This window comes from Dendrobates tinctorius, unplaced genomic scaffold (assembly GCF_039654945.1).
Source record: "Dendrobates tinctorius isolate UK_male_01 unplaced genomic scaffold, ASM3965494v1 ptg000028l, whole genome shotgun sequence".
NCBI classification, from domain to species: Eukaryota; Metazoa; Chordata; class Amphibia; order Anura; family Dendrobatidae; genus Dendrobates; species Dendrobates tinctorius.
Genome location: NW_027361696.1, coordinates 42,824,405 through 42,841,934, shown reverse-complemented (window position 1 = coordinate 42,841,934; position 17,530 = coordinate 42,824,405). Strand labels below are relative to the sequence as shown.

General features: G+C 40.9%; 1 protein-coding gene across 1 annotated transcript in view; it reads left to right on the top strand.

Annotated features, from left to right (window-relative positions):
• Positions 1–17,225, top strand: part of LOC141084985 (C5a anaphylatoxin chemotactic receptor 1-like) — a 72,269-nt gene extending 55,044 nt beyond the window's left edge. The window contains exon 6 of the mRNA XM_073569913.1: positions 16,311–17,225. Coding sequence (XP_073426014.1) covers positions 16,311–17,225 — 915 coding nt within the window. The remainder of the gene's footprint in view (positions 1–16,310) is intronic.
• Positions 17,226–17,530: the final 305 nt, after the last annotated feature.

Genomic DNA, 17,530 nt, shown 5'->3' with positions numbered 1-17,530 from the left:
CCCCGTCCCCAGCGATGTCGCTGGTGAGATCTGCCTGTGTGGCAGCTCACTAGCGACCACTTAGCGACGCACCAGCGATCCTGACCGCGTCATATCGCTGGTCGGGATCGCTGGTGAGTCGCTAGGTGTAACGGTACCCTTACTCCTAATGAGGATGGTAAAGCATATGTAATGAATTGGGTGGCATAGATTACATAACTCATAGGAGAATCCAGAAATAAAAAGTGCACACCATAGTTCAAGGTCAAAGATGGACACCATGTAAACATATGAGCCAGGAAAAGTATAGATACCCAGGGTCCAGAAGGTTCCAGTGATGCCCATTAAGGGGAATTAATTTCAAATGATTTACTCATTGTACAATCTCTGCTTGGAGGACTTCTTTTCTACATAGGTTTTTTAATTCTTACAATTTTTTATTACATCTCTGCTAATTATAAAATTAAAAACTAACAAACTATTGGAACAGTAATGTACATACAGTAGAATGTCAGGGCTCTGTTCTTGGTCAACCTGGAAGCTCTAAATGAGGATACTATGGACAGGCTATGAACAAGTTACTCAAACTATCACCTTTTAACTTCTGTACATACAGTATATGTTGATTTATTTAGAGACCTTAGATTGAGTTCTTGGAGCAGCTGCTAGTTGCAGGAGCAGGTTGACAGGAATGGCAAGGTGGCTGGGTCAGAGCCAATAAGGACAACAAGGGACATAGCAAAAAGTCAGTACAATCATCAGTGAGAATCAAACAGGCGGAATGGGAGCTAAAAAATAAGAGATAACGAGACTTTGTCGAAACTGTAACTGTATCAACTCACAGAAATAGTCTAGAATTTTGGACAGCACACACACACACACATATGGCTTGACTGGATGGCACTACAGATCTGAGCCACACTAGCTTCTGAGGCTGTATTATTATACATTATTATAGCACCATTTATTCCATGGCACTTTACATATGAACAGAGCCTGCTTCGCCCAAAGCTTCTTATCCTGACAGTTCCTCCATCACCAGCACCTTACACAAAAAAAAATACAGTAGTGCCTGGTTACTGCATCCACATTAATTAAATGAGGCAAATGTTACGCACATTTCAATTACACACACATATAAAGCTATAGCACCACTCATATGACCTGCATGCAATACAGACCATTAAGGGCTCATATTGATATCTGATAAACTCTTAAAAATAAAAACTGACACACAAACCACAGACTGATGAAAATCTAATTACAAAACAATGATAATAACTGATACTTGTTTGTGGACAAGAAAAATCCCTGATATGTGAATGAGCCTTTACACATCAAATACATAGACTCTGTACACATAATAGATAAAGTTTTCTGTTTGAGGTTCATTTAGGAGGACTTTCAAAGTCAATTTCTAAGAGAAAAGTGCTAAGTATTTCAAAGCCCTCACTATCATCTCCTGGAAGCTCCTGATCTGTCCATATATTAACATTCTTGGTGGAAACGCGTTTCGGGTGTGTTGGGCTCCTGGATACTTTCAAGGTAATTATGTGTTTGGCTTACGAAATGCTTTTTTTTATGCTGTTATATATACAGGCTTGTGCATATTGAATAGATTGTTCCTGCATGGATTTGGCATTGTGTGTATACACTCACTGGCCACTTTATTAGGTACACCATGCTAGTAACGGGTTGGACCCCCTTTTGCCTTCAGAACTGCCTCAATTCTTCGTGGCAGAGATTCAACAAGGTGCTGGAAGCATTCCTCAGAGATTTTGGACCATATTGACATGATGGCATCACACAGTTGGCGCAGATTTGTCGGCTGCACATCCCTGATGCGAATCTCCCGTTCCACCACATCCCAAAGATGCTCTATTGGATTGAGATCTGGTGACTGAGGAGGCCATTTGAGTACAGTGAACTCATTGTCATGTTCAAGAAACCAATCTGAGATGATTCGAGCTTTATGACATGGCGCATTATCCTGCTGAAAGTAGCCATCAGATGTTGGGTACATTGTGGTCATAAAGGGATGGACATGGTCAGCAACAATACTCAGGTAGGCTGTGGCGTTGCAACGATGCTCAATTGGTACCAAGGGGCCCAAAGAGTGCCAAGAAAAAATTCCCCACACCATGACACCACCACCACCAGCCTGAACCGTTGATACAAGGCAGGATGGATCCATGCTTTCATGTTGTTTACGCCAAATTCTGACCCTACCATCCGAATGTCGCAGCAGAAATCGAGACTCATCAGACCAGGCAACGTTTTTCCAATCTTCTACTGTCCAATTTCGATGAGCTTGTGCAAATTGTAGCCTCAGTTTCCTGTTCTTAGCTGAGAGGAGTGGTACCCGGTGTGGTCTTCTGCTGCTGTAGCCCATCTGCCTCAAAGTTCGACGCACTGTGCGTTCAGAGATGCTCTTCTGCCTACCTTGGTTGTAACGGGTGGCAATTTGAGTCACTGTTGCCTTTCTATCAGCTCGAACCAGTATGCCCATTCTCCTCTGACCTCTGGCATCAACAAGGCATTTCCGGCCACAGAACTGCCGCTCACTGGATTTTTTTTCTTTTTCGGACCATTCTCTGTAAACCCTAGAGATGGTTGTGCGTGAAAATCCCAGTAGATCAGCAGTTTCTGAAATACTCAGACCAGCCCTTCTGGCACCAACAATCATGCCATGTTCAAAGGCACTCAAATCACCTTTCTTCCCCATACTGATGCTCGGTTTGAACTGCAGGAGATTGTCTTGACCATGTCTACATGCCTAAATGCACTGAGTTGCCGCCATGTGATTGGCTGATTAGAAATTAAGTCTTAACACACAGTTGGACAGGTGTACCTAATAAAGTGGCCAGTGAGTGTATATATATATATATATATATATATATATATATATACTTTTGGCCACACTTATTAATAGTAATCTGTTATTATAGTGTTTGTTCCTTAATATTTACCCTATATAGAGATACATATACGCTTATATCAAAATGTGGTCACCAGATCCTTCCAGCTGCTGCACAATTATATATTATATTATATGCACTTCATTTAGATGTGCATAAATATATCTGTGTATTAATTTTGTATGTATTTATGCACACCATAACTCTTTGGGTCATTGAAGCAACAATTTTACCATTACTAGTATCCAGGTATATCCACCATTTGTTTTTCTATGGTTTCTCACTTTTTAAATGTACTCGTAAATGTTTTTAAATATTTTTGAAGGTCAATAAAATAAAATAATGCTTTTATACATTGGAGGCCAAATGGACACTTTTTTAGCCATGATAAACAACATTTTTGCAAATAACCTTTCACATACTGTACATCATATCAAAAACAGGAGCTTGCGAGTTACAGGAGGTTTAAATAGTGATTTTTAATCAACAAATTTATTTTGGATAAACAGTTTATAAAGTGTATGAAAAAGACAAACAAATGAATAACAGTTATGAGTACATCAAAAACACAAGTAATCAAGTGAAATCCTCACAGAATGTGAGCAGCATAGAAACCTTTTATTGTATATTTTCTCAGACCAAGTGGACATAAATAGTACATGGCTGGAAAGGGAAGATCTTACCTATGTGGAAAGAGAGACTCAGGCTGTTAAGAAAAGGGGATGGCAAGACCCGCTGACGCGCGATTCACGTATTAGAATGTAACTTTTTTTCTTGAGATGTACGCATAGCTGTCAGTCGTTTGTCTTCATACACTTTTTATAAATTGTTTATCGTGAAGAAATTAAAAATCACTTTTTAAACCTTCTATACTCCGCATGCTCCTGTTTTTTAAATTTTTTTTATTTATTTTTTTTTTTCACCTGAGCTTTATTGCACCAACATTTGGTGTAGGTACGCACATGTAACATGCAACTGGGTTGTTTGGTTCTAATATTGTACATCATGTAGGTAAGTCACAGACATCTTCCTTTAAGCCTTATTTCCATTTATCAGGTAGTCCAATGTTTCTCCTTCCACTATGAAATGGAAATGTCAAGGGGTTAACTGAATTAGGAATTGATACCATAGAATTTCAATAGTCATTTGGTATGTCAGATGTTTTATTGGATGTTTTTTATAGCTAGATGAGAAAATGCTGCACTGAAGCATGTTCTCATCTAGCGATGAATACTGGACCAGTGTGAAAAATCACACCGTAACGGTAACCATAGCCAGATCTACTCTCTGCATATTGGGTGTGTCCAGTCATAGATATGACTAAAGATGAATAAACCAGAAAAGAATAGAATATGCTTATTTCTAAGGAAGAACTGACCAGTGGAAGTTCGGGTTCTGGTACCCGACCTGAACTTTAATTCAAAGTTCGGTTTGGGTACCGTAACTGTACCCGAACTCGAGCCATAACCCAAACACCCTTTGAAAACAATGGGGGACCTGAACTTTGGGACTGGAAAATTTTTTCTCTCTCTGTCTGGACCGGACTTCCTACAGCTCCGAACATTAAAATGGAATTCCAATAAAACTCACTATCCCCCATCTTTTTCATTTGGGTTCGCTCACCTCTACTTATTATTATGTAAGTGTTAGTAATTATGCTTGTATAAAGCATTTCATTTTTTATTCTTGTTGCTAGAGTTTTATCTAATTTTTAGCTATACTAAGTCTTTGCCTACGCCTCAGAACAACTAATAATAATCTAATGTTTATTTTTACTCTTCATTATTATTATTATTTTTATTACTTTATCTTTTCGGTAAAACTTCAGAATGGACACTGCTGATTTTATCTTGACCATTTCTAATATAACTCTGGATTACATCAATCAGTAAGTCTACATTCCTATTTTTTTGTTTCTGTAGTGAAAAATAGGGTTATACTCTATTCATATCTATATCTGTCCCTGACTATATAACACTTTATAGGAAAACAGCTTTAAGCCCTAAGTTTTATGGTCAAGACAATGGAAATTCTTTTCAACTCATCAAAATTCATTGCAAGTCAGTTGTCTCTGTCTATTAGTTGCCATTGGTGTTTGTGGTGTCATACAGTGTAGGCCATGTATATGGATACACCTAAAAAAAATGGGAATGGTTGGTGACTTCCTGTTTGTGATGCATTAGTATATGGGAGGGGGGAACTTTTTAAGATGGGTGGTGACCATGGTGGCCATTTTGAATGGGAAGAGGCTAATGTGACACATCAAAATTATTGAGAATTTCACAAGAAAAACAATGCTGTGCTTGGTTTTAACGTAACTTTATTCTGTCATTAGTTATTTACAAGTTTCTCTTTGTTAACCTCTGCGACATGTCAATGGCTGTAAACACGTGAGGAGTGGATAGAAATTGTGTTGATGTCTGGTGAACGCAGTACCCGGGTCATTGCAGCAGATTTCAATGCAAGACACCCTACACAAGAAAACTGTCACCATTCCGATCTTATTTATGTGTATCCATATAAATGGCCCACCCAAAAAAGTCTGCCTCATCACTGAACATGATGTTCTGTGTAAACTGAGGGCCCTGTTCCAATTTTTGTTTTGCCCATTCTGCAAATTCAGCATGCCGATCTGGCATCAGTCGAACATCCCTTGCGCAGATATTAGCTACTCACAAATAGCACCTCTACAAAATCCAGCTGCTGCATCATCTCGAGCATGACCCAGATCAGCGCGTTGAATTTGCAGAATGGGCAAAACAAAAATTGGAACAGGACCCTTAGATTACACAGAACATTATGTTCAGTGATCAGGCAAACTTTTTTGGGTGGGCCATTTTTATGAAGGCACCTAAATAAAATGTAAATGATGACCGTTTTCTTGTGTAGGGTGTCTTGCATTAAAATCTGCTGCAATGACCCGGGTACTGCGTTCACCAGACATCAACACAATTTCTATCCGCTCCTCACGTGTTAACCTCTGTGACATGCCAATGGCTGTAAACAAAGAGAAACTTGTAAATAACTCATGAAGGAATAAAGTTACGCTAAAACCAAGGACACCATTTTTTTCTTGTGAAATTATAAATAAGTTTTATGTGTCAAATGACCTTCTTCCCATTGGAAAAAATAAAGTTGGATCCAAAATGGCCACAATGGTCACCACCCATCTTGAAAAGTTTTCACCCTCCCATAGACTAATGTGCCACAAACAGGAAGTTGATATCACCAAAAATTCCCATTTTATTTAAGTTTATCCATATACATGGCCCACCCTGTAGATTATCCACTGCATTGAGGTTTCTGCCTATATAAATTACATAAGTGAAACGAATCTTCAATAGATATTATTTCACTTTTTTACCTTAATTTTGTTGAGTCATGTAGATGTTTTAGAAAAAGGTCCTTCAAGGAGCAGTTGAGATGGAAAAAAGCACACAACTAAAATGATCTGTCTTGCCTGAACATGCATTTATGTTGCCTGATTGAGAAGGACTGATTCAAATTTATATGTTGAGGTTCAAAGAGGGCACATTCGCGTTCTTGACTTTAGTTTATTACTGAAGAACAATGTCAATTGATTGACATGATTGGATTAATCCACTGCAAATACGCTTTGAGCTGAATTTCTTGAAACAGTTTGAGATTTGGTTCATGCAAAGTGACCCCAACAAAAAAATGACTGGTACCATTTCACACACTGCTAAACAGTCACAAAGAGAGCTCATTTGGACAGGCTTGACCTGCACCAAAAGCAACCTGTAGCAATTTGGTGTGCTCGGCGCAGCGTCAAAAGGACGCATGCACCGCCAAACGCATACCTACGCACGTCCTGCATCCCCAGTGCTAAAGATAAGGGACGCAGGATGCATGCAGCGTCATGCGACCGTAGGCGGCGCTACCTGCGGAGGCGCGGCATGGAGCGTGGCTTAGCGGCGGCTGTGCGCAGGCCGCCGCTGCGGCCTTAAACGCAAATGTGAAACTACCCTTAGCGTGCGACAGCTGCCAAATATAAAAACCGCCATAAATAGTAAATCAAACCCCCTGTTATCACCCCCTTAGTGAGGGAAAAATAATAAAATTAAAAGAAAATGTATTTATTTCCATTTTCCCACTAGGGTTATGGTTAGGGCTAGGGTTAGGGCTGAGATTAGGGTTAGGGGTGTGTTGGGGTTAGGGTTGGAGTTAGAATTGGGGGTTTCCACTGTTTGGGCACATCAGGTGCTCTCCAAATGCAACATGGCGTCTGATCTCAATTCCAGCCAATTCTGAGTTGAAAAAGTCAAATGGTGGGGGAAGGACCAAGCTCTGCCATGCGCCCAGTGTTTTACCCCCACATATGGGGTATCAGCCTACTCAGGACAAATTGCAAAACAACTCTTGTGGTCCAATTTCTCCTGTTACCCTTAGGAAAATAAAAAATTGGGGGCAAAAATATCATTTTAGTGGAAAAAATACGATTTTTTTATTTTCACGCCCGGGCGTTATAAACTTCTGTGAAGCACTGGAGGGGTCAAAGTGCTCACCACACATCTAGATATGTTCCGTGGGGGGTCTAGTTTCCAAAATGGTGTCACTTGTGGGGTTTTCCACTGTTTTGGTACATCAGGGGCTCTCCAAACGCGATATGGTGTCCGATCTCAATTCCAGCCAAAAACGTCAAAGGGCGCTGCTTCCCTTCCGAGCTCTGCCATGCACCCAAATAGAGGTCTACTCCCACATATGGGGTAACATCGTACTCAGGACAAATTGCACAATAACTTTTAGGGTCCTGTTATCCTTGGAAAAATAAGAATTGAGGGTGAAAAGATCATTTTTGTGGAAAAAATATGATTTTTTAATTGTACGGCTGTATGTTATAAACTTCTGTGAAGCCCTTGGGGGTTCAAAGTTCTCACCACACATCTAGATAAGTTCCTTGGGGGGTCTAGTTTCCAAAATGGTGTCATCTGTGGGGGGGTTTCCACTGTTTTGGTACATCAGGGGTTTTCCAATCGCGACATGGTGTCCAATCTCAATGCCAGCCAAAAACGTCAAATGGCGCTGCTTCCCTTCCGAGCTCTGCCATGCACCCAAATAGTGGTTTACCCCCACATGTGGGGTGTCAGCGTACTCAGGACAAATTGCTCAATAACTTTTAGGGTCCTGTTACCCTTGGGAAAATAAAAATTGGGGGTGAAAGGATCATTTTTGTGGAAAAAATATGATTTTTTAAATTGTACCGCTGTACGTTATAAATTTCTGTGAAGCCCTTGTGGGTTCAAAGTTCTCACCACATATCTAGATAAGTTCCTTGGGGGGTCTAGTTTCCAAAATGGGGTCACTTGTGGGGTGTTTCCACTGTTTAGGTACATCAGGGGCTCTCCAAACATGACATGGCGTCCGATCTGAATTCCAGCCAATTTTGCATTGAAAAAGTCAAACGGCGCTCCTTCCCTTCTGAGCTCAGCCATGCGCCGAAACAGTGCTTTCCCCTCACATATCAGGTATCAGGGTACTCAGGACAAATTGCACAATACATTTTGTTGTCCAATTTCTCCTGTTACCCTTGGAAAAATAAAAAAAATTGAACCTGAAGTATTTTTTTGTGAAAAAAGTTAAATGTTCATTTTTTTTAAATATTCAAAAAATTCCTGTGACGCACCTAAAGGGTTAATAAACTTCTTGAATGTGGTTTTGAGCACCTTAAGGGGTGCAGTTTTTGGAATGGTGTCACTTTTGGGTATTTTCTATCATATAGACCCCTCAAAGTGGCTTCAAATGTGATGTGGTCCGTAAAAATAAAATGGTGTTGCAAAAATGAGAAATCGCTGGTCAATTTTTAACCCTTATAACTTCCTAACAAAAAAAATTTTGGTTCCAAATTGTGCTGATGTAAAGTAAACATGTGGGAAATGTTACTTATCAAGTTTTTTGTGTGCCGTATCTCTGTGATTTAAGGGCATAAAAATTCAAAGTTGGAAAATTGCAAAATTTTCAAAATTTTTGCCAAATTTCCATTTTTTTCACAAATAAACGCAAGTTATTTGAATGAAATTTTACCACTAACATGAAGTACAATATGTCACGAGAAAGCATTGTCAGAATCACCGGAATCCGTGGAAGCATTTCAGAGTTATTACCTCATAAAGGCACAGTGGTCAGAATTGTAAAAATTGGCCCGGTCATGAACGTGCAAACCACCCTTGGGGCTTAAGGGGTTAATGAAGGAAAGTATAAAAAACCTTGCTGTGGTGTTCACAATCCTCTTATAATAGGACAAGCTGGATGGCAAAACAAGTGCTAGTAATATCCCAAAAGTAATAGGAAAGAAAAAATATCTTTTAACCATGCCAAAGGAGTCTAAAAGAAGAGTCTTGAGTTAGGAAAAGAAGGGTTCAATTCTGGCTTTACTAGCAGAGGGATACAGTGAACATCATGTTGCATCCAACCCCTTACTTACCACTGACCGTATAGTACGTCAGCGGTAAGTATCCCCTGCTTTGAGGTGGGTTCCGGCGGTAAGTCCACCTCAAAGCTGTGGCATGTCAGCTGTTATAAACAGCTGTTATAAACAGCTGACATGTGCTCGCAATAGGCGCGAGAGGAATAGCGATCTGCCCGTGCCTATTAACTAGTTAAATCCCGCTGTCAAACACTGACAGCCGGCATTTAACTAATACTTCAGGCGCCCGGCTGGAAAATAGCGCATCGCCGACCCTCGTCACATGATCGGGGGTCAGCGACGCATTGCCTTGACAACCAGAGGTCTTATAGAGACCTCTATGGTTGTTGCCGGCACATTGCTATGAGCGCCACCCGGTGGTCGGCGCTCTTGGCAATGCAGTAAATCTGCTACATATAGATGACCTGAGCATCGCCTATATGTAGCAGAGCCGATCAAGAAAGGCAGGCTTCTATTGAAGCGTGCCAAAAATATAAAAAGTGTTTAAAAATTAAAAAAATAAAAAAAACATAAGTTTAAATCATCCCCCTCTTTCACCCAAAATAAAACAATTTAAAAAAAATCAAACCTACACATATTTGGTATTGCCGCATTCAGAATCACCCCATCTATCATTAAAAGAAAAGATTAACCTGATCGCTAAATGGCATAGCGATAAAGAAAATCAAAATGCCAGAATTCCTTTTTTTTTGGTCACCCCAATATTGCATTAAAATGGAATAACGGGCGATCAAAAGAACGAATCTGCAAAAAAGTGGTATTATTAAAAACATCAGCTCGGCATTAGTGTTGAGCGATACCGTCCGATACTTAAAAGTATCGGATCGGATGGTATCGGCCGATCTAAAAAAAATATTGGGTATCGCCGATTCCGATACCGATACCGGAAGTCCCATTCAAGTCTATGAGACTTCCGGTATCGGAATAAGAAAAACCCTATTTTTGCCTTGTACAGCCTCTCTGGGGTCTGTACGGGCCTTTCGGGGGGGCTGTGCCGGCCTGCTGGGGGGTCTGTGCAGGCTCCGGTGGTCTGTGCCGGCCTGCCGGGGGGCTGTGCCGGCCTGCCGGGGGGTCTGTGCAGGCTCCGGTGGTCTGTGCCGGCCTGCCGGGGGGCTGTGCCGGCCTGCCGGGGGGTCTGTGCAGGCTCCGGTGGTCTGTGCCGGCCTGCCGGTGGTCTGTGCAGGCTCCGGTGGTCTGTGCCGGCCTGCCGGTGGTCTGTGCAGGCTCCGGGGGGCTGTGCCGGCCTGCCGGGGGGTCTGTGCAGGCTCCGGTAGTCTGTGCAGGCATCGTCCGATGGGACTACAAGTCCCATCGGGCGATGCCTGCTACCATGACAGTGATTGACACATTAGCCAATGATGGGACAGTAGTAGTCCCATCATCCGGCTAACGTGTTGAATGTAAAAAAAAACAAACATTTACATTCTACATACATGCTACATACATGCTACATACATACAACATGCATACTACATATATACTACATGTAACATACATACTACATACATGCTACATACTACATGCATGCTACATACTACATACATGCTACATACATAATACATATATACTACATGCATGCAACATACATACAACATATATACTACATGCATGTAACATGCATACTATATATATACTATATATACTACATGTAACATACATACTACATATATACTACATGCAACATGCATACTACATACATGCTACATATATGCTACATACATACTACATACATAATACATATATACTACATGCATGCAACATACATACAACATACACTCACTGGCCACTTTATTAGGTACACCATGCTAGTAACGGGTTGGACCCCCTTTTGCCTTCAGAACTGCCTCAATTCTTCGTGGCAGAGATTCAACAAGGTGCTGGAAGCATTCCTCAGAGATTTTGGACCATATTGACATGATGGCATCACACAGTTGGCGCAGATTTGTCGGCTGCACATCCCTGATGCGAATCTCCCGTTCCACCACATCCCAAAGATGCTCTATTGGATTGAGATCTGGTGACTGAGGAGGCCATTTGAGTACAGTGAACTCATTGTCATGTTCAAGAAACCAATCTGAGATGATTCGAGCTTTATGACATGGCGCATTATCCTGCTGAAAGTAGCCATCAGATGTTGGGTACATTGTGGTCATAAAGGGATGGACATGGTCAGCAACAATACTCAGGTAGGCTGTGGCGTTGCAACGATGCTCAATTGGTACCAAGGGGCCCAAAGAGTGCCAAGAAAAAATTCCCCACACCATGACACCACCACCACCAGCCTGAACCGTTGATACAAGGCAGGATGGATCCATGCTTTCATGTTGTTTACGCCAAATTCTGACCCTACCATCCGAATGTCGCAGCAGAAATCGAGACTCATCAGACCAGGCAACGTTTTTCCAATCTTCTACTGTCCAATTTCGATGAGCTTGTGCAAATTGTAGCCTCAGTTTCCTGTTCTTAGCTGAGAGGAGTGGTACCCGGTGTGGTCTTCTGCTGCTGTAGCCCATCTGCCTCAAAGTTCGACGCACTGTGCGTTCAGAGATGCTCTTCTGCCTACCTTGGTTGTAACGGGTGGCAATTTGAGTCACTGTTGCCTTTCTATCAGCTCGAACCAGTCTGCCCATTCTCCTCTGACCTCTGGCATCAACAAGGCATTTCCGGCCACAGAACTGCCGCTCACTGGATTTTTTTTCTTTTTCGGACCATTCTCTGTAAACCCTAGAGATGGTTGTGCGTGAAAATCCTAGTAGATCAGCAGTTTCTGAAATACTCAGACCAGCCCTTCTGGCACCAACAATCATGCCACGTTCAAAGGCACTCAAATCACCTTTCTTCCCCATACTGATGCTCGGTTTGAACTGCAGGAGATTGTCTTGACCATGTCTACATGCCTAAATGCACTGAGTTGCCGCCATGTGATTGGCTGATTAGAAATTAAGTCTTAACACACAGTTGGACAGGTGTACCTAATAAAGTGGCCAGTGAGTGTATATACTACATGCATGCAACATGCATACTACATATATACTATATATACTACATGTAACATACATACTACATACATGCTACATGCATACTACATACATGCTACATACATACTACATACATGCTACATACATACTACATGCATACACTATATGCATGCCACATACATACTACATATATACCACATGCATGCAACATGCATACTACATATATACTGCATATATACTACATGCATGCAACATACATATATACTACATACAATACATACATATAGACATACAGTACATATAACATAGAGTACATACTCACCGTCACTTGCCACTTTGATCCCCGAAGCCATTGTTGCCTGTGGAATAAATATCAAAATAAAAAAACACCAATATACTTACCCCTATCCGCAGAAGTCCACGAGGGTCCCACGTCCATCTTGCGTGGAGAACAGCAGCATCAGCTGGTGCTACCGTTCTCTACCAGCTCCAGGAATACAATGCCGGAAGGGAGGTATCCTTCCGCACTGTATTCCTCCACCACTGTAAAAAAAAAGTCCCTAGTCTCACTTTATGCCATTGCTGCGTGGGAAATTCCTTTGACAATGGCTTCGGGGATCAAAGTGACAAGTGACGGTGAGTATGTACTCTATGTTATATGTACTGTATGTCTATATGTATGTATTGAATGTAGTATATATGTATGTTGCATGCATGTAGTATATATGCAGTATATATGTAGTATGCATGTTGCATGCATTTGGTATATATGTAGTATGTATGTTGCATGCATGTAGTGTATGTATGTAGTATGTATGTAGCATGTATGTAGTATGTATGTAGCATGTATGTAGTATGTATGTAGTATGCATGTAGTATGTTGCATGTATGTAGCATGTAGTGTGTATGTTGCATGTATGTAGCATGTAGTATATATGTAGTATGTATGTTACATGTAGTATATATAGTATATATGTAGTATGCATGTTGCATGCATGTAGTATATATGTTGTATGTATGTTGCATGCATGTAGTATATATGTATTATCTATGTAGTATGCATGTAGCATGTATGTAGTATGTATGTTACATGTAGTATATATGTAGTATGCATGTTGTATGTATGTAGCATGTATGTAGCATGTATGTAGCATGTAAATTTTTTTTTTTTTTTTTTTTTTTTTACATTCAACACATTAGCCGGATGATGGGACTACTACTGTCCCATCATTGGCTAATGTGTCAATCACTGTCATGGTAGCAGGCATCGCCCGATGGGACTTGTAGTCCCATCGGACGATGCCTGCACAGACCCTCGGAGCCTGCACAGACCACCGGCAGGCCGGCACAGCCCCCCGGCAGGCCGGCACAGACCACCGGAGCCTGCAGAGACCACCGGCAGGCCGGCACAGCCCCCCGGCAGGCCGGCACAGACCACCGGAGCCTGCACAGACCACCGGCAGGCCGGCACAGCCCCCCGGCAGGCCGGCACAGACCACCGGAGCCTGCACAGACCACCGGCAGGCCGGCACAGACCCCCGGAGCCTGCACAGACCACCGGCAGGCCGGCACACCCCCCCGGCAGGCCGGCACAGACCACTGGAGCCTGCACAGACCACCGGCAGGCCGGTACAGACCCCCGGACAGTCGGCACAGCCCCCCCGAAGGCCCGAACTGACGGCGCATCATGATGCGCACAGACAGCGCATCATGATGACGTCATTTCGGCAGCCAATCAGAGCCACAAAAGTGGCTCATTGCATTTTGGACTTCCGATTCCGGTATCCGATACGAAAAAAGTATCGGTACTCGGTATCGGAATTCCGATACGGCAAATATCGGCCGATACCCGATACTTGAGGTATCGGAAAGCTCAACACTACTCGGCATGCATAAAATAAGCCCTCAACCGACCCGAGATCACGAAAAATGGAGACGCTACGGGTCTCGGAAAATGGCGCTTTTTTTTTTTTTTTTTTTTTAGCAAACTTTGGAATTTTTTTTCACCAAGAGATAAAAGAGAACCTAGACATATATTTGGTGTCTATGAATTCGTAATGACCTGGATAATTATTATGGCCGGTCAGTTTTAGCATTTAGTGAACCTAGCAAAAAAGCCAAACAGAAAACAAGTGTGGGATTGCACTTTTTTTGCAATTTCACCGCACTTGGAATTTTTTTCCCATTTTAGAGTAAACTACATGGTAAAATCAATGATGTTGTTCAAAAGTAAAACTCGTCCCTCAAAAAATAAGCCACCACAAGGCCATATTATTGGAAAAATAGAAACGTTATGGCTCTGAAAAGAGAGTGAAAAATGTAAAGGAAAAATCGAAAAAGGCTCCGGGAGTTAAGGGGATTAAAATTTCTAAGACGGTAGTCCATTACAACAAGGTCAAGCAGCAGACATTGGGGACAGGAAAGCTACAGACCTGCAGAGGGTGAAAACGACTTTCCACATACCTGGATGACCGTCATCTTATTCGAATGTCACTCAGCAACCGCAGGATAACATCAAGTGACCTAAAAAAGGAATAGCAAATGGCGGCTGGGGTGAAGTGCACGGCAACAACAGTTCGTAACAGGCTCCTAAAGGCAGGGCTCAAGTCATGTATAGGAAGAAAAAAAGCCTTTTATTAATAAGAAGCAAAGTATATCCAGGCTTAAGTTTGCCAATGACAATAAGGATTGGACCATAGAGGACTGGAGTAAGGTAATCTTCTCTGATGAGTCAAATTTTTAGCTTTGCCCAACACCTTGTCATCTAATGGTTAGATAGAGACCTGGAGAGGGGTACAAGCCACAGTGTCTTGCACCCACTGTGAAATTTGGTGGAGGATCCATGATGATCTGGGGATGCTTCAGAAAGGCTGGAATTGGGCAAGTTAATCTTTGCGAAGGACATATGAATCAAGCCACATACAAGGGTATCCTGGAAAAACAAGACGGAAAAAACAAATATGATTAAGATTAATGATTCCTCAACATATTGAATGCCATAAATAAGAATATTAATATGATTATGTGAAGTTTATATTTTTATTATGCCTGTTTTTATTTTTGCATCTGATGAAAAAAAAGTCAACATTTAAAAATGACTTTTCACCAAATTTTTCATGTTGAACTGGGCACAGGATGCAATAGAAGCTGCAAAGCACAATAAAGAATTTTTTGTTATTTTTACATTTTGCCTCTCCATTGCAGAGATATTGGCTGTCAAAGTATTTGGCACCTAATTAACTTTTATTAGGTCATAGTGAGTGTTTTCACTGGGGGTGTGCACCTCTTTTCCCTGTACGAGTTGCTGTTTGGTAACTTTTTTATGTCTAAGTGGGTGTTATCAAATAGCAACTCATACAAGGAAAAGAGGTGCACGCCCCCAGTGAAAACACTCACTATGACCTTATATAAGTTAACTCATTAGGTGCAAAATACTTTGATTGCTAATATTTCTGCAATGGAAAGGAGAAATTAAGAGCAAACAAAATTGTTTTATTCTGCCCTGCAGCCATTATTACATTGTGTGTTCAGTACAAGATGTAACATTTTGTGAAAAGTCCTCTTTAATAGGATCAAGTGTTAGAAAGCTTTCTAATTATAATATACTATGTGCCACTCAAAATTCATGACGGTTAGGTCAAATGAATTGAAGGATGGTCCCTGTTACCTTTTTCCAGGGGCAACTGTGCAAGGTTTCTCCTCTTGATTTGAATTGCAAAAAAAGGCTAAAGAGTAAAAGACCTATGACCTTTTTTGAGATGGGGAAATATACTGTAAAGCAGTTCCTTAAAACCATTTTATGGTCTTACGTTGTTTCTTGTTCTGTTGCCTTCATAGTTTTCTCATGTATAATAAGTAGCTGTTTAAAGTATAAAACTATACATTTTGGTGAACCTAACATCTACCTTATCTTGCCTTCCAAGGTCATATTTCAAACACAACAGAACAAAATACTTAAGATATAATCCTTATTTTGCAAGTATTTCAAAGAAGACATCAATTACTTTATACTGTGCCATTTTTGTTCTTGGGACAATTGGCAATGGATTAGTCATCTGGATTACTGGATTCAGGAGTAAGAGGACAATCAATGCTGTGTGGTTTCTCAACCTGGCCATTGCTGATTTCCTGTGCTGTGCATTTCTTCCTCTGCGAATTACAGAATGGATTCATCTTGGCATGAAATCAAAATTGGCTTTTTGTTCAGTGAACATTATTCAGTTCAATCTAAACATGAGCACCAGTGTTCTTCTCCTGATGGCCATGAGCGTTGACCGCTGTGCATCAGTCATTTGGCCAATTTGGGTAAAAGTTCATAAGACTAGAAAACTGGTGAGAATCACTGTAGCGATCATTTGGTTCTTGAGTTTCCTATTGACCGGTTTAGTGTTTTACCTATTTCGATTTTATTTTTGCGACATATCTGAATGGTGTCAATTGCATTCAACTAAGGCAGATGCATTCAAAAAGATTAAATACATTATTAGACTGATCAGATTAGTAATAATGTTTATAATCCCATTTCTTATCATCTTCACCAGTTATGTTACCATCTTCTTGAGACTTAGAAAAAGTAAGAGATCCCAGAGATCTCAGAGGTCCTACAGGATCATCATCGCTGTTATCTTGTGTTTCTTTATCTGCTGGTCTCCATATTACATCTGGCCACTAGTATCCCCATATGATGGAAGATACACTGAGTACTTTACAATAAATATTATCATTACCAACCTGGCTTGCTTTAACAGTTGTATCAATCCAATCATTTATGTTTTTGTGGGCCAAGAATTTCAACAAGGTTTTTTCAGATCCATCCCTTCTAGAATTCGAAGAGCTTTAAATGAAAACACTAACCCATCTGGTGAGCAAGAGGGTGTTGAGGATACTCAGTATACAAAGGTTTAATATATAGTCCTCTTTGAAAAACTTTTAACCCACATTTTTAGAATTGTTTGATGCATCATAATCTGACAGTTATTTTAAAGTAGGTTTGCATTAGCAGTATATTTTGAAGTCAAGATTTTTTTTTCGGATTCTTATGATAATTCAAATTTTTGTTTAAATTAGTCAAGAGATCACACATAAATCACTATTTCCAGTTTTCTACAGCACACTTTCAATATTTGCTGTGTAGACTGGGTCAGGGACTTCAGAGTCATCTCATTGCTTTAAAAATGCAAAGCCATCTCTTTACCATTATCAGAATCGAC